The following is a 16,911-nucleotide window of genomic DNA, read 5'->3' on the forward strand; positions in this document are numbered from 1 at the left end:
TCGATTTGGTCGTACGTTGGAAATACCCTTAAACGCGCTGCCCGTGCCGTTTGAAAAACTTGACGTACTTGGTAGTCAACTCAAAAATATTATAATGGGGTTAATGGAAGGTTGGTCGTAAGTACGGATGGTTGTAAGTCAGTGTATCCGTAAGTCAGGAAGTCGCTGTATATCCTCTACCCATTCTCTGTTGGGTCTGTCTCTCCTATTCAGACCATCCATTATGCCAAATATCAGGGTCTTAACTTTTCGCTCTTCGCTCATTCTGCAGATATGCCCGAATAGCTGTAACTTCTGTTATATAACCTTCTGCAGTGGGTTCTCTTTATTTATGCCTGATATTAAATAGAAGGTGCCATCACAGCAGGTCCCAGGACCCAATATGGAGCACCATTTCTGTGGGGGTTTTCGTAATGGGCGTCCTTTTAAATTTCACAGTAAATGGGCCTGATTCCGTTCTCCCACAGCTTATATTCATCTCCCCTCTGTGGCAAATGTGAAAGAAGAGCAGGACCAGCATGGCCAACAGCATGGACAATGGGGGGCAGTAGTAGCAGCAGCTGAGAGCTCCAGGCCCTTTTGTAAGGCCGGCGTCCGGGGCAGTTCCCCTCCCCCAACCCTTGTTGGCGGGCCTGGACTGGACCAATGTGTGGGAATACTTGTCAGTGTGTCCAAGAGATTATACAGTGCTGCTAACTCTGGCAATACCTTGAGGCCCCAGCCGCTGAAATCAAGCAACTGCATGAGAATTTCAGCTTTCATTTTAGAACAAAGTAAGCTTCTGGCCCTCCTCACTGAATAAAAGTTTGAAAACGTGACCTGAGTTGCCCAGCAGGCAGCAACCTTCCTCCCCCCAATGTATTATTTTAAAATAATCTCATGCCTTGGGGGAGGGGAGAGTGAGTCTGGCTCCTGATTTTGAAAGTTTGAGGTTGGCAATAGGTGATTTAACACCTATGCAAAGAAAACTCTTGGGAGGCCTGGCACAGCTGTCCATTGGCACACTGTTGTTTTATGGCTAGCAAAGGCAGATTACACAATATGTACCTGGAGGTGGAAAGTGCAGCGTACCAGAGAAGCAGCTCGTTACATCATACAGACTCATTTTTGTGAAGGTCAGACCTGCCTGATTTTGGCTCTCATTCCTACAAACATGCAAAACAGCTCCTCTTCTATCAACGACTTTCTCTCCCAGCAATAAGAGAACTTCCCCCCGTAATCCGCTTTCCATTTGCTTAAAGGAAGTGTTAATTGGATTCAGAGTTGGCATAACACACCAGCAAAGTGTGACCTGCATTCTCTTCCACTGCCTGTTCTGGCAAAGGATAACAGCTTAGTATTGCTGCCAGCTAACAGTTTCTCCTTTTGCTCAAGTGAGGGAAGTTTTTACTATGGCTCTGAAGCTCTTACACATGCATACAATGCCCACCATAAAAAGGTCCTGGTATCTGACTGGCATTAGTAAGCCATACAAACAAATAACAATATAGTAATCATTGGTTCAAAAGTCTACTGATGATATGTGCTGTGGTCATTATACATGTTCAGGGCCTTGGACATCAAATCATTACACCTGTGTGTGACAGTGTGGGTAATATGTTGGTATCAATTTATGAATTTCAGTTTATGAATTTTATGACCTTTTCATGGATTGTTTATAATTGTAACCTGCATCGTGGTTAGAACCTCCATTTTGGATATGACTCACCTGAGTGTCTGGCATTGAGTGCCATTTTGAACTAGAACAAGTGTGGCTTGCTCAAGATGTATAACAAGGTCAGAGAGGACTGGATTGGGTAGTGACAGGACAGGTAGTGACATTTTTCAACCTGGAGAGAGCTAATACAAGAGGTGTCATCCAGCCAGCTCCAAAGTACTATGGGCTTGTTAGTGATTCTTTTCTACCCTATGAAAAAAGGGGTTGTGCATGTGAATCCAGTGTGAATGGAGAATGAGCTTTCATACGAGAGGCTCATAACCAAGACTGTAGGCAAGAAGGGTACTGCGTGAGTGAGGCTGGCCACTGCCCGCACCAAGAGGGAAAGGAAACAAGGGAGTATCCAAGCAGCCAACACACAGGCAGACCTCGGACACAAATAAAAGGGTGAGACCAGCCCAAGGATGCATCCAGGTGTTTTTTTTTTTATTTTGCCTAGGTCTCTTACTCTCCTGGGCTGTGGGCTGTGCCCACAAAGCTCATGATCCCATCTACAGTGGAATCCAGATTATCCGTCACCCAGTAATCCAACACTCTGCTTTATCTGACCCTGCAGTCCCCGGGAGCTGCAGGGTCGGATACAGCGCAGGCCCGTTGCTCTCTTGGAGCAGCTGCTGCCACTCCTGCCTGGGACGAAGCGGCGCCAGCAGGAGCAGCATCAGCTGCTCTTAGAGATCAATGGGACAGCTGATGCCATTCCTGCCAGTGCTGCTTCTTCCCCGGCAGGCGCGGCATCAGCTGTCTCGTTGTACTCTTGGTGCTGCTGCTGCTGCTCCTGCCGGGGATGAAGCAGCCCTGGCAGGAGCGGCAGCAGCTGCTCCTAGAGAGCAACGGGACAACTGATGCTGCTCCTGCCGGTGCCGCTTCTTCCCTGGCAGGAGTGGTATCAGCTGCCCCATTGCTCTCTACAGTAGAGTCCCTATCATCCAACATATTCGGTAATCCGACCATGTGTTAGTCCCGTTTAGGTTGGATGATAGGGACTCTGCTGTACATGTTCTGTTAGTCTATAAAGTGCTACTAGACCATTTGGGTTTTTTTAAGTTTATCCTGTACAGACTAACTCGGCTACCCCTTGAAGCTATATGAGTCAGTGAATCAGGTGTGTGTGTGAAGCTGTATGTGAAGCTTCTTGCTTTAAGTTACATAGCTCCTGAAGGATGCAGCTGGAGAAACCAGAACTCATCCATCCTGTTAGATGCTGGAGGGAACAGGTCTAAACTTGTTGGGGGCTCAGGAGGACTGGAACATAGGTTCTGGGGTCTAGGTGGCTGGACTGCCATGAGGGCTGTCAGCCATGGAATCTACACCTCAGAGGTGGGCCTGAATGTCCCAGAACTAGGAACAGTGATCTATCACTACCCAGATCCAGAGACTTTATCAGCCCATGCAGTCGGATCCTCTCATGATATACCAGCCCATTGTGTATTGCATTTGCCCCTTAACTTTATGGGTTGATTGTGGATTAAGATATGCATTTAAAACCTATCCCAAAGACGAATGGGTTACAGATCACATCTTTAACTGTGATGGGTGGCTAGATTAGCTTTTCATTGAAAGTGAAATTCTCTCTTACTTGTACGCTGGATCGTTGGCTGCACCGCCTGCTCAAAATCTAAGTCCTTAGATGTAAAAAATGCTTCAATCCCCTCCTCCTCAGTCACAAAGGTGAATCGGTTTCCCAGAGCAAAGACTGTGAATACCGGCCCATACTGCAACAACAAGGAGTTAAAAAGTTAACGACTTTATTGCTGAGACCATTTATGGAAGATCAAGGCTCTGACCCTGCAACAGGACTTGCACTGGTATATTAGAAATGTTGGGAGGGTGGAGAGAAAGAAAATAAAATCAAAGAAAGGATAGAGCAGTGCAGCTTCACTATCTAAAATCCTTGTTCAAGAATATACAGACATAAATAATTGAATTCATACATTTTTAAGGGGAGAAGGGACCATTGTTATCATCTCATCTGAGCTGCTGCAGAATTTCTCAAGCCACAGAATTTCACACAGTGATTTCTGCACAGAGCACAGCAACTTGTGGTTGAGCTAGTCCATACACTTCAAAAAAGACACCCAGTCTTGACTTAAAGATTCCAAATGATGAAAAAACTAGTGCATTCCTTGGTAATCTGATCCAATAGTTATTATCTTCTCTGTGAAGGAGTCACATCTTATCTCCAATTTGAATTTTTATAACAAACTTCCAAATGTTAGATCTTCTCATTAATTTGTGATAGATTAAAGAGCCCCTTTAATAAGACTGTCTCTTATCAAAAAGAAGGGTAAGTTAAAATCTCTTCAACTCCGTTATTTCCCAAAACATCCAGTAATGACAGAAATCACTACTGGAATCCAAACTTTCCCAACTGTTTGGAAGCTAGGACATTACTTTTTACCAATTTTTTGTCTTTGAACTTCATTTGGGCTGTAATGATTGTGTAGTTTGTTTGGCAGAGCTATCATTGGGGGTACGTCTAAACTAATGGCTCCGTCGACGGAGCCATGTAGATTTGTTGTTTTGGCAAAAGGAAATGAAGCGGTGATTTAAATAATCGCCGCTTCATTTAAATTTACATGGCTGCCGCGCTGAGCTGACAAACAGCTGATCAGCTGTTTGTCCGCTCAGCGCGCTAGTCTGGACGCTCCCCTGCCGACATCAAAGCCCTTTGTCGGCAGCCCCGGTAAACCTCATCCCACGAGGAATAACGGGGCTGCCGACAAAGGACTTTGATGTCGGCGCGGGAGCGTCCAGACTAGCGCGCTGAGCGGACAAACAGCTGATCAGCTGTTTGTCGGCTCAGCGCGCCAGCCATGTAAATTTAAATGAAGCGGCAATTATTTAAATCGCCGCTTCATTTCCCTTTGCCTATAACCCTAATCTACATGGCTCCGTCGATGGAGCCATGTAGTTTAGACACAGCCTGGGAGTCTAGGGCTATGTCTACACTACAAAGAAACGTAAGAAAAAGATACTCAAATTGCGAACTGCAATTTGTGTATCTTTTTCCACTTTTCTTCTGAAAGAGGCTTTTCCAACATTTGGCCCATCTACATGTCAGAAAAAACCCTCTTTTGGAGCATCCCTTCTTCCTCATAAAATGAGGTTTACAGGAATGCCAAAAAAATGCGTCTGCTTTTCCGAATTTTTTTTCGGAAAAGTAGACGCGTTCCTTGAATGCAGCAGTGCTTTTCCAGGATACTTTGGTATCCCAGAAAAGCTCTGTAGTCTAGATGTACCCTAAGTTTATGTGAGGGAGATGGGTAAAGTATGCTTAAGCAGACTTATAACCAACACTCTGACTTATAGAGTGAAAGGATTGTCCAGCGATTAGGGCCTTAGTCTAGGACTTGAGAGGACTGAGTTCAATTCCTCATTCTATCATGGATGTCCTTTGTTACCCTGGACAAAATTATTTAGTCTCTGTGCCCCAGTTCTCCATCTATAAAATGGGTATAATAGTTCTCTGCTGGAAAATTCTGAGGATAAACACATTAAAGAAGGTGGGGTGCTTAGATTACTATGGTAATGGGGTTTATAGAAGCACATAAAATAGATTTTACAAAAGAGCAGTAGCAAAATGAATTCAGGGCTGGTGAGATAAAGATCAAAGAGATCACTATCCATTGGAGTTTTTGTTAACTGTCCATGACTTTTACTAAAAATAACCATGACTAAAATGTAGTTTTAGTCATAAAACTGTATTTGACAAACAGTGGGTGGAAATATAAAGAAGAGCCTTCAATATTGAGGCAAACATGATACTAATAAAATTATTATAATTTATTTTAAAATGTTAAAGTCATTACAAACATGGTCTGTATATTTATTGAATCTTGGGAGATACATATAATTATTTTTCTACATATGGTGCTTGGAGAAAAGTCCCTCCTCTGCATATATTTTTATTCAATGATATGAAATATCCATGCTAAGGAAATTCCTAGGAATTCTGTTGTCTGTGAATAAAACTCCACAGACTCAAGGAAAATAAGACTTCATTAATACAAACCCTAAATTGCAGCTTTTTAATTCCTATTTTACTTTAACTCTATTTTATTTGCTTTGATGCTTTGCTTTTCAATATTATAACCAAAGTTTACTGTGATTTGTGTTTTTTAAGAAATATTTAATTGCAAGTTGTGAATGCTGTAGGAAGTGCTGGGTCAAAACACAAAGCAACCAACCAGAGCCTCTTCTCGCAGAATAGGACTGTGCAGGGCTCCATGTGAGGCTGTTTGGGAAGGCACAGCCTTCCCCAGCCTATAAAAAGCACGCCCATGCAGGATTATAGTAAAATAAGAAGTCTGTGGCAGATGTACAGCCTGTGACCATGTATCCACATTGCATGGAATTTTCCATTTCAGGGTATCTCGGGGTACGTCTACACTTGTTCCCTAGTTAGAGCTAGGGATGCAACCGACATTGCTAATGAAGTGGGGATTTAAATATCCTGCGCTTCATTAGCATAATCTCGTTCGTGCGTTACTCCGCTCAACAGCTGATTCGAACCAGAAAATACGCTCCTGGATGTGTTCGTTCAAATCAAACCCCTTGGTTTGAACTAACGTTACTCTTCTGAGGAGGAGTAGCATAGCGGTAAAGGGGGAAAGCACCAATATGGTATTTGATGAAACGATTTTTTTTTTAATAGCAAACTATCTAGTTGAAATAATTCAAGTAGCAAGGTCAACATCGTGGTTTTAATCATAAAATTTATCTTTTCCCCATCTTAAAAAATCCCTTTAACAGCCCGCTCATATATTTAGAAGATGTGAAGTTTCTGTGGGTAAGCCCTTGAATCATGAAGTGCTCAAGTTAAGATTGCCTATGTAACCTTAGTTGTGTGTCACCCTGGATGGCTGCAACTAGAACTAGAAAAAAAATCACCCACACTTTGTGTGTGTGTGTAAAACTGGATTTTGATTAAGCAAAGATTTTCACAGAAGTGGCCTTTTCCCATTTAGAAAACCAAAGATCACCACCACCACCAGCCACTCCAGAAACATGGAAGCCAAAACTTTTCAGCTGAAACATATTTTGATTTAGGGTGAAAATCTACAGTGGCTGGTAGCTGAAAATGGAAACATTTTTAGTCTTTTTTTTTAACTGTTTGACAGAGTCCAAATTTCCCACAAGGAAAAAAAAATCCAGCCAATTCTAACTGCAACACAGTCTTTAGTGCTAGATTTCACAGTAACATATGATTTCTCTATGAACTGATAATGTGCCTTTTGTTGTGATGAGACTGAGTCAGAGTTCTGCCAAGACTCTTGTGTCATTCAATGTGTATATTGTATTAAAAATGCTTGTTAATAATAGCATTGTGATGTGACAGTTTATTTCAGCAACACCCTCGAAAAGCCTCAAAGGTTTGACCTTTGCTAGAAAGGCTTAATTACACAGAGCTTGCTCCATCACTTGAAAGATAGGGAATGCTTATTAGTGTGACCTATTGTGCCACAGATCTATGCCAAAGGATTAGCAATAAGACAGCATTAAGGATGTAAGATCAAGTACACACAAGGTAACACCATGATTGCTAGGATGACCCTAAGGCTGGGGTTAGCAGAAGACGACATTTTTTTGGTCTTTGACCAAAACATTTTGAGAGCCACATCACATGCAAAACTGCCTGTACATATACACAGAGATAGCAAGTATATAGCAGATGACAAATTCTGACAAACAAAATAGCTGATGGGATAAGCTGGCCTCTGGGAAAGTCTGATGCAGGACAGCGTTCTGACCTGGGCTTGGGAGTTAGGGTGCAGGAGGGGACACAAGATGGCTCCAGGTGGGAGGTGCTTACCCCCGGCAGCTCCCAGCTGGTGGCACATCAGAGCTCAGGCAAGCTGACTGCCTTCTATGGCCCCACGCCACTCCCAGAAGTGGGTGGTTGCTGGCACATCTCTGTGTGCCCTTTGGGAGGAGGGTGTCAGTGGGTTGCTGTGAGTATGTGCTGCCCATGGCCATGAGCATCACTCCCACGGCTCCCATTGGCCAGTTCAATGGGAGCTGTGAGAACAGTGCTGGAGGCGGGGGCAGTGCATGGAGCCTCCGCCTCCCAGCTAGGGGGTACGCAGAGATGTGCCCGCAGCCAACCGCTTCCAGGAGAGGCATAGGGCCATGAGCCCTGCTGTGTCACTGGACTTTTAGTGGCCCGGAGATTGTGATTGACTGGCAAAGGCATCAGGCTTGACAGAGGTTGGTGACCACTATGCAGAGTGTAAAGAAGCGAGTAAAGTAAATTCAGGGTTTGTTTAATGGCTGCCCACGAGGGGGCAGCCAACGATCCACATGTGGTTCTGGAGCTGCAGGTTTCAACCCCACCCTTAAGAGACCATATGCAGCTCCCTTTCCAGCCATTGGTTTCACCTGGCACAGGGTGCAAGTTCTCCTGGCTTACCTGCCGAACCTGTATGCCGAGTTGTTGTAGCCACGTTGGTCCCAGGATATTAGAGAGACAAGGTCTATGAGGTAATATATTTGATTGGGCTGATGGGGTTGTGTCACCCACTTCCTCGAACCCAAGACCTAAAGATTAGCCCTGTAGATTTTGGAAGCTTGTGTCTCCCACCTACCAATGTTGGTTCAATATAAGATATTACCTCACTCACCTTGGCTGCGTCTACATTGTCCCCTTTTCCGAAAGGGGCATGCTAATTTGACAGGTCGTAATAGGGAAATCCGTGGGGGATTTAAATATCCCCCGCGGCATTTAAATAAAAATGTCCGCCGCTTTTTTCCGGCTTTTAGAAAAGCCGGAAAAGAGCGTCTACACTGGCCCCGATCCTCCGGAAAAAAGCCTACTTTGAAGTAGGAATAAGAGATCCTCCGGAAAAGGACGCTTTTTCCGGAGGATCAGGGCCAGTGTAGACGCTCTTTTCCGGCTTTTCTAAAAGCTGGAAAAAAGCGGCGGACATTTTTATTTAAATGCCGCGGGGGATATTTAAATCCCCCGCGGATTTTCCTATTACGACCTGTCAAATTAGCATGCCCCTTTCGGAAAAGGGGCCAGTGTAGACGTAGCCCGAGTCTCTGCAGAAACTATACATTCTTTAAACAAGTGATAGAAATGTAGCCGTGTTAGTCTGGTGTCGCTGAAACAAAATAAACCATCTTGTTAGTCTTTAAAGTGCTACATAGTCCTGTATTTTGTTTCTTTAAACCAGTGTGTGTTTAAAGGTTCTGACCTAGTCCCTACCAATGTTGGTGCCCTATGCAACCCTGCACTGGCACCCACCCCATCATGGGAGAAGCAGCCAAGGCCACTCTGTGTGTAGAGGAGAGTGGGGCAGAAGCTATGGTGGCAGGAGAGCTAGCAACCCTACTCCTGCCCTTCACAGCCTCTGCCCCTGCAGCCAAGATGGCTCGCTGACAGCGGGGCCTGGCTGGTAGATACTCATGTTTATATGGGCCTTACCCTGCACCACTACTATCAATGACAAAACTCACTTTGAAGCCAATAGTGCAGGGTAAGATAGAGTGCCAACAAATAAATGAGTATGAAACTTGAGATATGTTAGGCAAATAAGTATATGCCTTGTCAAGAAATATTTCAGCTAAATGCTTTCTTCAGTAGTGGCTGAAGACGACAGTTGTTTGAATCCTTTGTATGTGAAATGTTAATTTTTCTTCGAAATATGCAAAGCATTGGAAATACTTTGCTTTTCATACATTTCACATCTGTTCTGAAGGCGCCTCTTTTCTCAGACAGTTACTCAGTTATTTGGAATAGATTGATTGGACCACCCTTTCTTTCCACAGCAAAACTATAATGCTATATAACTTTTGATCGCTTCACCTACCACCAGAGGGTAAGCCACATTCAAGCTGAAAAATGGCAGCACCACCTCTTAGCACAGGAGAAGCAATGAAGAATGTTGTATCCAGCTGAAATAACAAAGTGCTTTAACTGGTGACCCTAGCACAGAGTTGAGTGCTGACAAATTAATTCAGTAATGACCAGGAGGAAAGGGTACTTTTCACTATGCAACTAGCTACATAAATTCCTGGAGGTTAGGTTAATCAATGGCTATTAGCCAGGATGGATAGGAATGGTGTCTCTAGCCTCTCTTTGTCTGGAGATGGATGACAGGGGAGGGATCACGTGAGGATTACCTGCTGTGTTCACTCCCTCTGGGGCATCTGGCGTTGGCCACTGTCAGCAGACAGGATACTGAGCTAGATGGACCATTGGTCTGACTCAGTATGGCCGTTCTTACGTGCGTGATCTCCCAGCTGAGCGTTAGCACAATTTAACTATACTTAGCTTCAGAGAATGGAAATTAGAGCACACAAATTGGTATGTCTGCAGAGTTAAAGGCATGGATGTTGCAAGTTCTAGCATGAAGCCAAACACAAACAACATTTGCTTAATGTCTCGTCAAAGCTGAGTACTTATTTTATATGATTTTAAAATCCTATTAATTGCAGAAAAACAGTAAAAAGTAGATTGCACAGTACTGTTTAATATATCTGTGTATTAAGCTAACACTGCATTATGGTATTGCTGGATACAGTGACAATATGAAAGCACTCGATTGTTTCCTTAAAAAGGTAACAATGATCACAATTTGAAATGAAGCTCTAAAAATGTAAACATGGCCCCCTGTAGTTTGTGTCTGTTTTGCACAATACTATGCCTTTCTTCAGTGAAATTTTAGTAAAGATTTGTGAGAGAGAGAACTCTCTTACTATAAATGAAGGTAAAATTAACAATCACCTTTAAAATTATGTGACGGTCCTTTTTAAAAAACAAGCAGTCCCCTAAAAAGGAACAGGAATCTTACAGATTTTAAAGCTTTTCACAAAATATTTTAATAAGGGTGCAACAGCCTCCATATTAGTGATTATTTTTAAACAAAAAGGAGATGTGCCAGACCTCACCGAAATCAGTTACAGAGTTTCCATTTGTAACTGCCACAGGATAGATTTGAAGGTGGGACCTTCAGAGCTTAGTGGAGAAGCTGCTACAGCTTGAGCTATAAAGTCAGCCCGCTGTCAGCTTATACTGTAGAGCTCCCTTGTACTTATCTCTCGCTGTAACTAGTCTAAGTGCCACTCCATGGGACAATGGACCACACTAGCTATGTGGGCTACACATTTATTTAAAACTTTATTTATTTAAAATATTTTTTACCCCCGCATCTCTATTTAAAATATTACACATTCACTTCAATGGGCCCTGGCTGAGATACTAAAATGTGTACATTCATTATGACAACGTCTGATGTTTTGGTGGGCAACATTTAAAAAAATGGCCTGATGCTTTTTGCTCCTAAAAAAAGTTCATGCTACAGTGTATCAAGGAACCCTGAGTCTTCACCCTCCCACCCCTACCCAAAAAGCTAGACATCTTAAAGTGAGATGTTAACACTGTTTGGATTCACTGCCTACTAATGGCTAGATTACTCAAGGTTACTGGTGTTCATGGGGGTTTCCCCCCTTTGCTTCTGATCTCTAGTAGCTATGGTTTGTATAATTTGCAGTATTATGCCAGAGATGATTTGCCAAAAGGACCTTATTTGCCCACGGTCTAAGTGTATGGCTGCACTACAGGACAAAGTCAAATTAAGATACACAATTTCAGCTACATTAATTGTGTAGCTGAAGTCAAAGTGGTTTAACTCGGCTTTTGGTGCTCTCTACTCTGCAGGAAGTCAAAGGAAAGACACTCTTCCTTCGATTTTCCTTACTCCTCACGGAAGCAGGGTTACCGGCATTGACCAGAGCATCTCTCTCACTTTGAATTAGCTGTCTTCACTAGACTGCTCATTCAATCCTGGCAGACAGACAGTGGCAGCTTCAATCTTCCTTTGTAGTGTAGATGTACTAGACATTAGCTCTGTTTTAAGGAACTCAATAAAGAACAGATAACATAATTGCTTGTGTCCCCACAGTCTTTACTGTATGTTCAATTTGGGATGATCTTTCAAGGGAGAAGAGAAATGTTAAGATTTTTTTGCTTTAGCCACCAGCATTTATCAAATAGGAAAACACTGATTTTCTATTAGAAAAATATTACTGATTCTGAAATGTGCCCGATCAAGGTGAGAAAAGACAGGAAAAAGAATTGTCACGGAGAAACAATGGAAAAAGAAAGCCTAGAGAAAGGTTATCTTTTTCTCCTAAAAAGAACATCGCCCTTTTAAACTGCATCCCTTTGTATGTGGCCACCAAGACTTCAGTACACAGAATAAACTGCTTCAAAGACAATGTTTGTTTTCACAACACGGTAACAAAAATACTGAGAAATCAAACAATATATTAAGTACACACATAGTGACAATCAAACATATAATGAATCTCTGGGAACATAGATGATGTTGTTGACACATAAACCCCTGTTACTTTAGGAGCAGAGCAAAGCGGGGCTAAGCAACAGCTACTGTTGACCAGACGTGTATTTCAAAGCCCAGTCAAGGCTCTGCAATAAACTTTCCTTATTCTAGGCGATTCAAACTGCAAAAACGGCCATGCTGACTGACCTACTTTTGTCTCAGTTCAGAGCTTGCATCTTTTTTATTCCCTGTGGGTTATACATTCATGGTGAGCACAACATGCACCAGCTAATAGCTTCACAGGCTAGTGTTCCCTTTAAACTTTATTATTTGCACACCTTTAATATATGTACCCACACATTCAAATATTCCCAGCTCAAACATCAAACCCCCTTCTCCTCATCCAATACCCTGCTCCTTGCAAGTCCCGGGTCTCTTTTCAATAGTCCAGCTGGGCAGCTCTCAGGTCATGAAATAATCACATTTCTTTATTCGGAGGCCTTTTCATTCCGTATCCATGGTGATTGCTTTTTTCCCCCTGAGTGCCACTGAATGCTAAATCTCAGTGGAAGTCCCTTTGGCCATGTATACACTTGGGCTATATTTACACTCACGGCTACTTGTCGAAGTATAGCCCTTCTTGCACAAGAATCCACAGCGTATCCACACAGCCCGCTCGCTCTTGTGCAAGGAAATTTACAGTATGGCGTGGTAAGAGAGGGCTTCTTACGCAAGAGCTATGCTCTTTTTAAGAGGTGTAAGCCGTCTTGCGCAGGAGCTCTTGCGCAAGAGGGCAATGTGGATGCTCAGCAGGGATTTTTTGCACAAGAAAGACCTATGGCTAAAATGGCTGTCGGAGCTTTCTTGCGCAAGAGAGTGTCCACACTGCCATGGGAGCTCTTGCACAAATGCACAGCGCGCACATGGCAGTCTGGATGTTTTCTTGCGCAAGACTTCTTGTGCAAGAAGCCACGAGTGTAGACATAGCCCTCAAGATTAGTAAATTCAGACTAAGTTTGACTTCTGGGCACCTGATTTTACACATTCAAAGTTCCGTGTCCGCAGTGCGGGGAAGAATTGAATGTAGTCTGAGGCAGGTTCCTGTAATGTGGACACACTACCTTGGACTCAGAGCCCTAGGGAGGCCTCCCAGAGACTAATTAGTTCAAATTAGCAGTACCAGAGCATCCACACTAATGGTATTTCAGACTTACACTTTTGAGAAAAACATTCCTCATGAAAAGCAAGACTACAGAGTTTGAATTCCACGTCCGCTTATTCCAGAATAACAGGCTTGGTAGCATGGATGTGTAACCGCCACGAGACAGCTTTGAATCTGGGACCTTTAAAGCTTAATGCTGGAGTTATGTTGTGTCCCTATGTGAAATATGACTTCACAAGTTTGCCCTTATTGTAGGAGCTTTTCTCTCCATTGTGGGGGATGAAGGTTTGTTTGCTCTTTCACTGAAGCTGGGGGAAAGGAAAAGGGGACCTTTCCTCTGCCTACTCTGACCAGAAATCCTGTCTCCTTTGAGTAATTTTCCAGTCAGTAGTGGTTTCAGCAGGGAGGGAGGGGTTAAACTGTGGCGTGGAAACTGAGCGATTCCCTAGCTTTTGACAGAACATCCCCTCATGTTTTAGTGCTGCTAAGAGGCAAAGTCTGCTGCCAACAGTGTACCTGCCTTCCAAAGGGCTGTAACAATTAGACACCAAGCAATACGACCCTGAAAAGAACAGCACGGAGATGTGCAACCATAATGGCAAGGGAACCAAGGGGGAGGGAGGAGGAGATGTACAAAAAGAAACAGAGAAGTCAACAAGAGACCTCACTGACCCACAGACATGCTGATCAAACACAATGGGGAGGAAGCAACAGGTTGAGAAACCTAAAGTCCACCCCTGGGGAGCACAGTTAATAATTGACCAGGAGTGTAGCAGCAGCAGGAAACACAAGGCAACTGAAATACAGAGAGGCACAAGTTGAGGAGCAACTGCCATGCTCACCTGGCCCTAAGCTGGTCCTGCAGGCACCTGCTCTAATACTGATGTTTAATTTACATGAGAGGTAATAAGAGATCTGAGGGAGAAATTTACAATTATGCAACATTAGGGTTGATTTATTTATTATTATGCACTCAGAAGCCAGGGAGTATTTCTGCAGCTCAGCTAGGTTGCAGGAACTTGTGGGGTTCTTCCTGAACACACTGTTGAAAGCTTTATTTTACTGCCAGTTGTGCAATGGTTGGTAGTTTTTCCTTAAAGATCCAGCTCATGGAGTCATGAGATTATGTTTTAACCTCAGGTTTCATGGGATAAGCTGGGAAAGTGGGGGGACATACCCTACCAAGTTTGTAAAACTCATTGCAGAGCACAGGAACACAAAGGACTCAAAAAGGAGGAAAATTTTAAAAACCTCCCCAATGTATTATTTTTTTAAAATATCCTGACTTTAGGGGGTGCCCCGTGGTTTGTGAACACATGACGCTGGCACTACTGACCATGTGTTAGGTAAAATTTCACATAATATGCTCACACAAACTTTTACAGTCCTGACGCACTTCATTCAGTGCTTCCTCTCACCTGGGACCCAGATCAGTACCCAGCTAAGAAAGAAAGCTGCCTGCATTGTGTGACCAGAGAAGGTCCTCAGGGTATGTCTACACTACCCTCCTAGTTTGAACTAGGAGGGTAATGTATGCATACCGCACTTGCTAATGAAGCCCGGGATTTGAATTTCCCGGGCTTCATTAGCATAAGCGGGGAGCCGCCATTTTTAAATCCCCGCTGCTTCGAACCCCGTGCAGCGCGGCTACACGGGGCTCGAACTAGGTAGTTCGGACTAGGTTCCTATTCCGAACTACCGTTACTCCTCGTGAAACGAGGTGTACCGGTAGTTCGGAATAGGCACCCTAGTCCGAACTACCTAGTTCGAGCCCCGTGTAGCCGCGCTGCACGGGGTTCGAAGCAGCGGGGATTTAAAAATGGCGGCTCCCCGCTTATGCTAATGAAGCCCGGGAAATTCAAATCCCGGGCTTCATTAGCAAGTGCGGTATGCATACATTACCCTCCTAGTTCGAACTAGGAGGGTAGTGTAGACATACCCTCAGGTACTAGCGTGTGAATACAGTGAGTGTAACATCAAGCACAAGGTACCTAGGGTAACCTGTCAATCAGCTGACATAAATATCCCCTTTTTCACCCAGAGGCTTCTGAGTTACAATAAAAGTGACAGAAAGTTTATTAATGGTGTAAGGGGTTAACTTAATGCAGAAAGCTCCCTCATCTGTCTCTTGATACTGCCCCAGAAATCCTTCCCTCCTCCTCTCTCACCAACACACAGATGCATGTACCCTATTATAATTCTTACCTTGACTCTGGCTTGTTCTATAAACTCCAGGGGAGCTTTCCCAAACTGAAAGGCAGCTCCAAACCAAGGGATCCAGCCACTAATGCAAGGCGGAGAATTTCGGTTTCTTGGCTGAAACAAAGCAAGCTTGGCCATAAGAAGTCCCAGAAGCAAGGTCAACAGAATAGCCAGAGCTATGTCCATTTTCCTGTACTCTGACTGGGGAGCTGCTCCTTTGGACTGACTGCTGCTGTTTCCAGCTTGAAAGATTGCCCATGCTCAATCCAGGCCAGTGGAAAAAGCCTATCTATCCTATCAATGTCGCAAGCTGATTCTTGCCATGGAACCCAGACTCCAAAGGACACAGCCAGATTGTTCTGCCCACTCTGAAAAGGCGGGGGTGGGGGGTTGCTTTCTAATCAGTGAGCAGGAAAAGATTTACAGCAGTTTAAATTTAACTCAAGCTGCAAACGTTTGTGGTTATCTATCTTCATAGCTAGGGGCTAGCAATTAAATTCCAATAGCTGTGAGACTACTCAGCCACAAATATATATACAGCAACTTCCTCTCAAACTGAGTGTCTTGTGTGTTGCAAGTGGCTGAGGAACTACATTTCCCCGAAGCATCCTCTGCAGTACACGGTGATGCTACTGCATAGAGATCCTTAGCCTTGAGAGCAGCTTTCAAGTAAGATTTGTAGCTGCACAATGATTTTGCTGATGCAATTATTGGAGCTTTAGGAAAACAACCTCCGTGAAGCAGACCCTGAGACCAGGAATGACCAGGAGCTAGTGACACAGAGGTTGAGAGGGAGTTGGTGGTTTGTTTCTATTTAAACAAAATGATGTTCAAGAAGTACTAAGGTTGCAAAGTGAAGTTCTTAGAAGTGAGGGTAAGGCAGCTGTTCAACTTTCACACTGCTGTGGGCTTGCTCCATTGGGCAAAGGCTTGTCAAGACCTTTTAGCTATGCAATCACAGACTCGTTTACAGAAAAGTCACTCCTATTAGTTCACAGCACGCCTGCCTCATGTATAGTGTGCAAGTCAGATCTTATTCAGTGAATGGGATACCTGGAGCTCTATCATTCAGGCTGCCTGTAGAGCTGGGGGAAATTTGTCAGCTAAATTTTGTTTGGCAACACTGAGATGATTTGCAAATTCACGTCAGATTTAATGCTTTAGTCCCAGGGGGGGTGGAGACAGAAAAAACTGGAAAAACATTAAAATATTTTGCTGTCCTTAGTTTCAGCATTTCCTGTCTTATGAGTATTTGACCTAGTTGTGATGGGTTCAGTCACAGAGATCCCCTAGAGACTGTCACTTGATGGGATGAAATACCACTGAGCTCACCTGCCTGCCCTTTGGGGCATCCCACTACTCTGTCCTGCTGAGCCAGACCTTCCAGTCTCCTCCAGCATTGGCGCAGAGTTGGGGTCACAACCCACAGCAGAGCTACACAGATCAGCTCGGCTCTGGGAAGGCTCATTCAAAGGGACTCCACACTGTGCCCAGGTGCACAGCCCCTGTGGCATTCACTCCCTTTTCCATGAAAGAGAGATGCA

The 16,911-nt window shown here is 43.9% G+C and overlaps 1 protein-coding gene across 2 annotated transcripts in view; it reads right to left on the minus strand.

The window, feature by feature from the left end:
• Positions 1-15,705, minus strand: part of LOC102457950 (24-hydroxycholesterol 7-alpha-hydroxylase-like) — a 36,958-nt gene extending 21,253 nt beyond the window's left edge. The window contains exons 1-2 of one of the 2 annotated variants that reach the window (XM_075923386.1): positions 15,371-15,705; positions 3,294-3,429 (exon numbers count right to left, since the gene is read on the minus strand). In XM_075923386.1, coding sequence (XP_075779501.1) covers positions 3,294-3,429; positions 15,371-15,553 — 319 coding nt within the window. In that variant the 5' untranslated portion in view covers positions 15,554-15,705. The remainder of the gene's footprint in view (positions 1-3,293; positions 3,430-15,370) is intronic. The other variant, XM_006120675.4, reaches the window with a different exon arrangement.
• Positions 15,706-16,911: the final 1,206 nt, after the last annotated feature.

Source organism: Pelodiscus sinensis, chromosome 3, assembly GCF_049634645.1.
Source record: "Pelodiscus sinensis isolate JC-2024 chromosome 3, ASM4963464v1, whole genome shotgun sequence".
Taxonomy (NCBI): Eukaryota; Metazoa; Chordata; order Testudines; family Trionychidae; genus Pelodiscus; species Pelodiscus sinensis.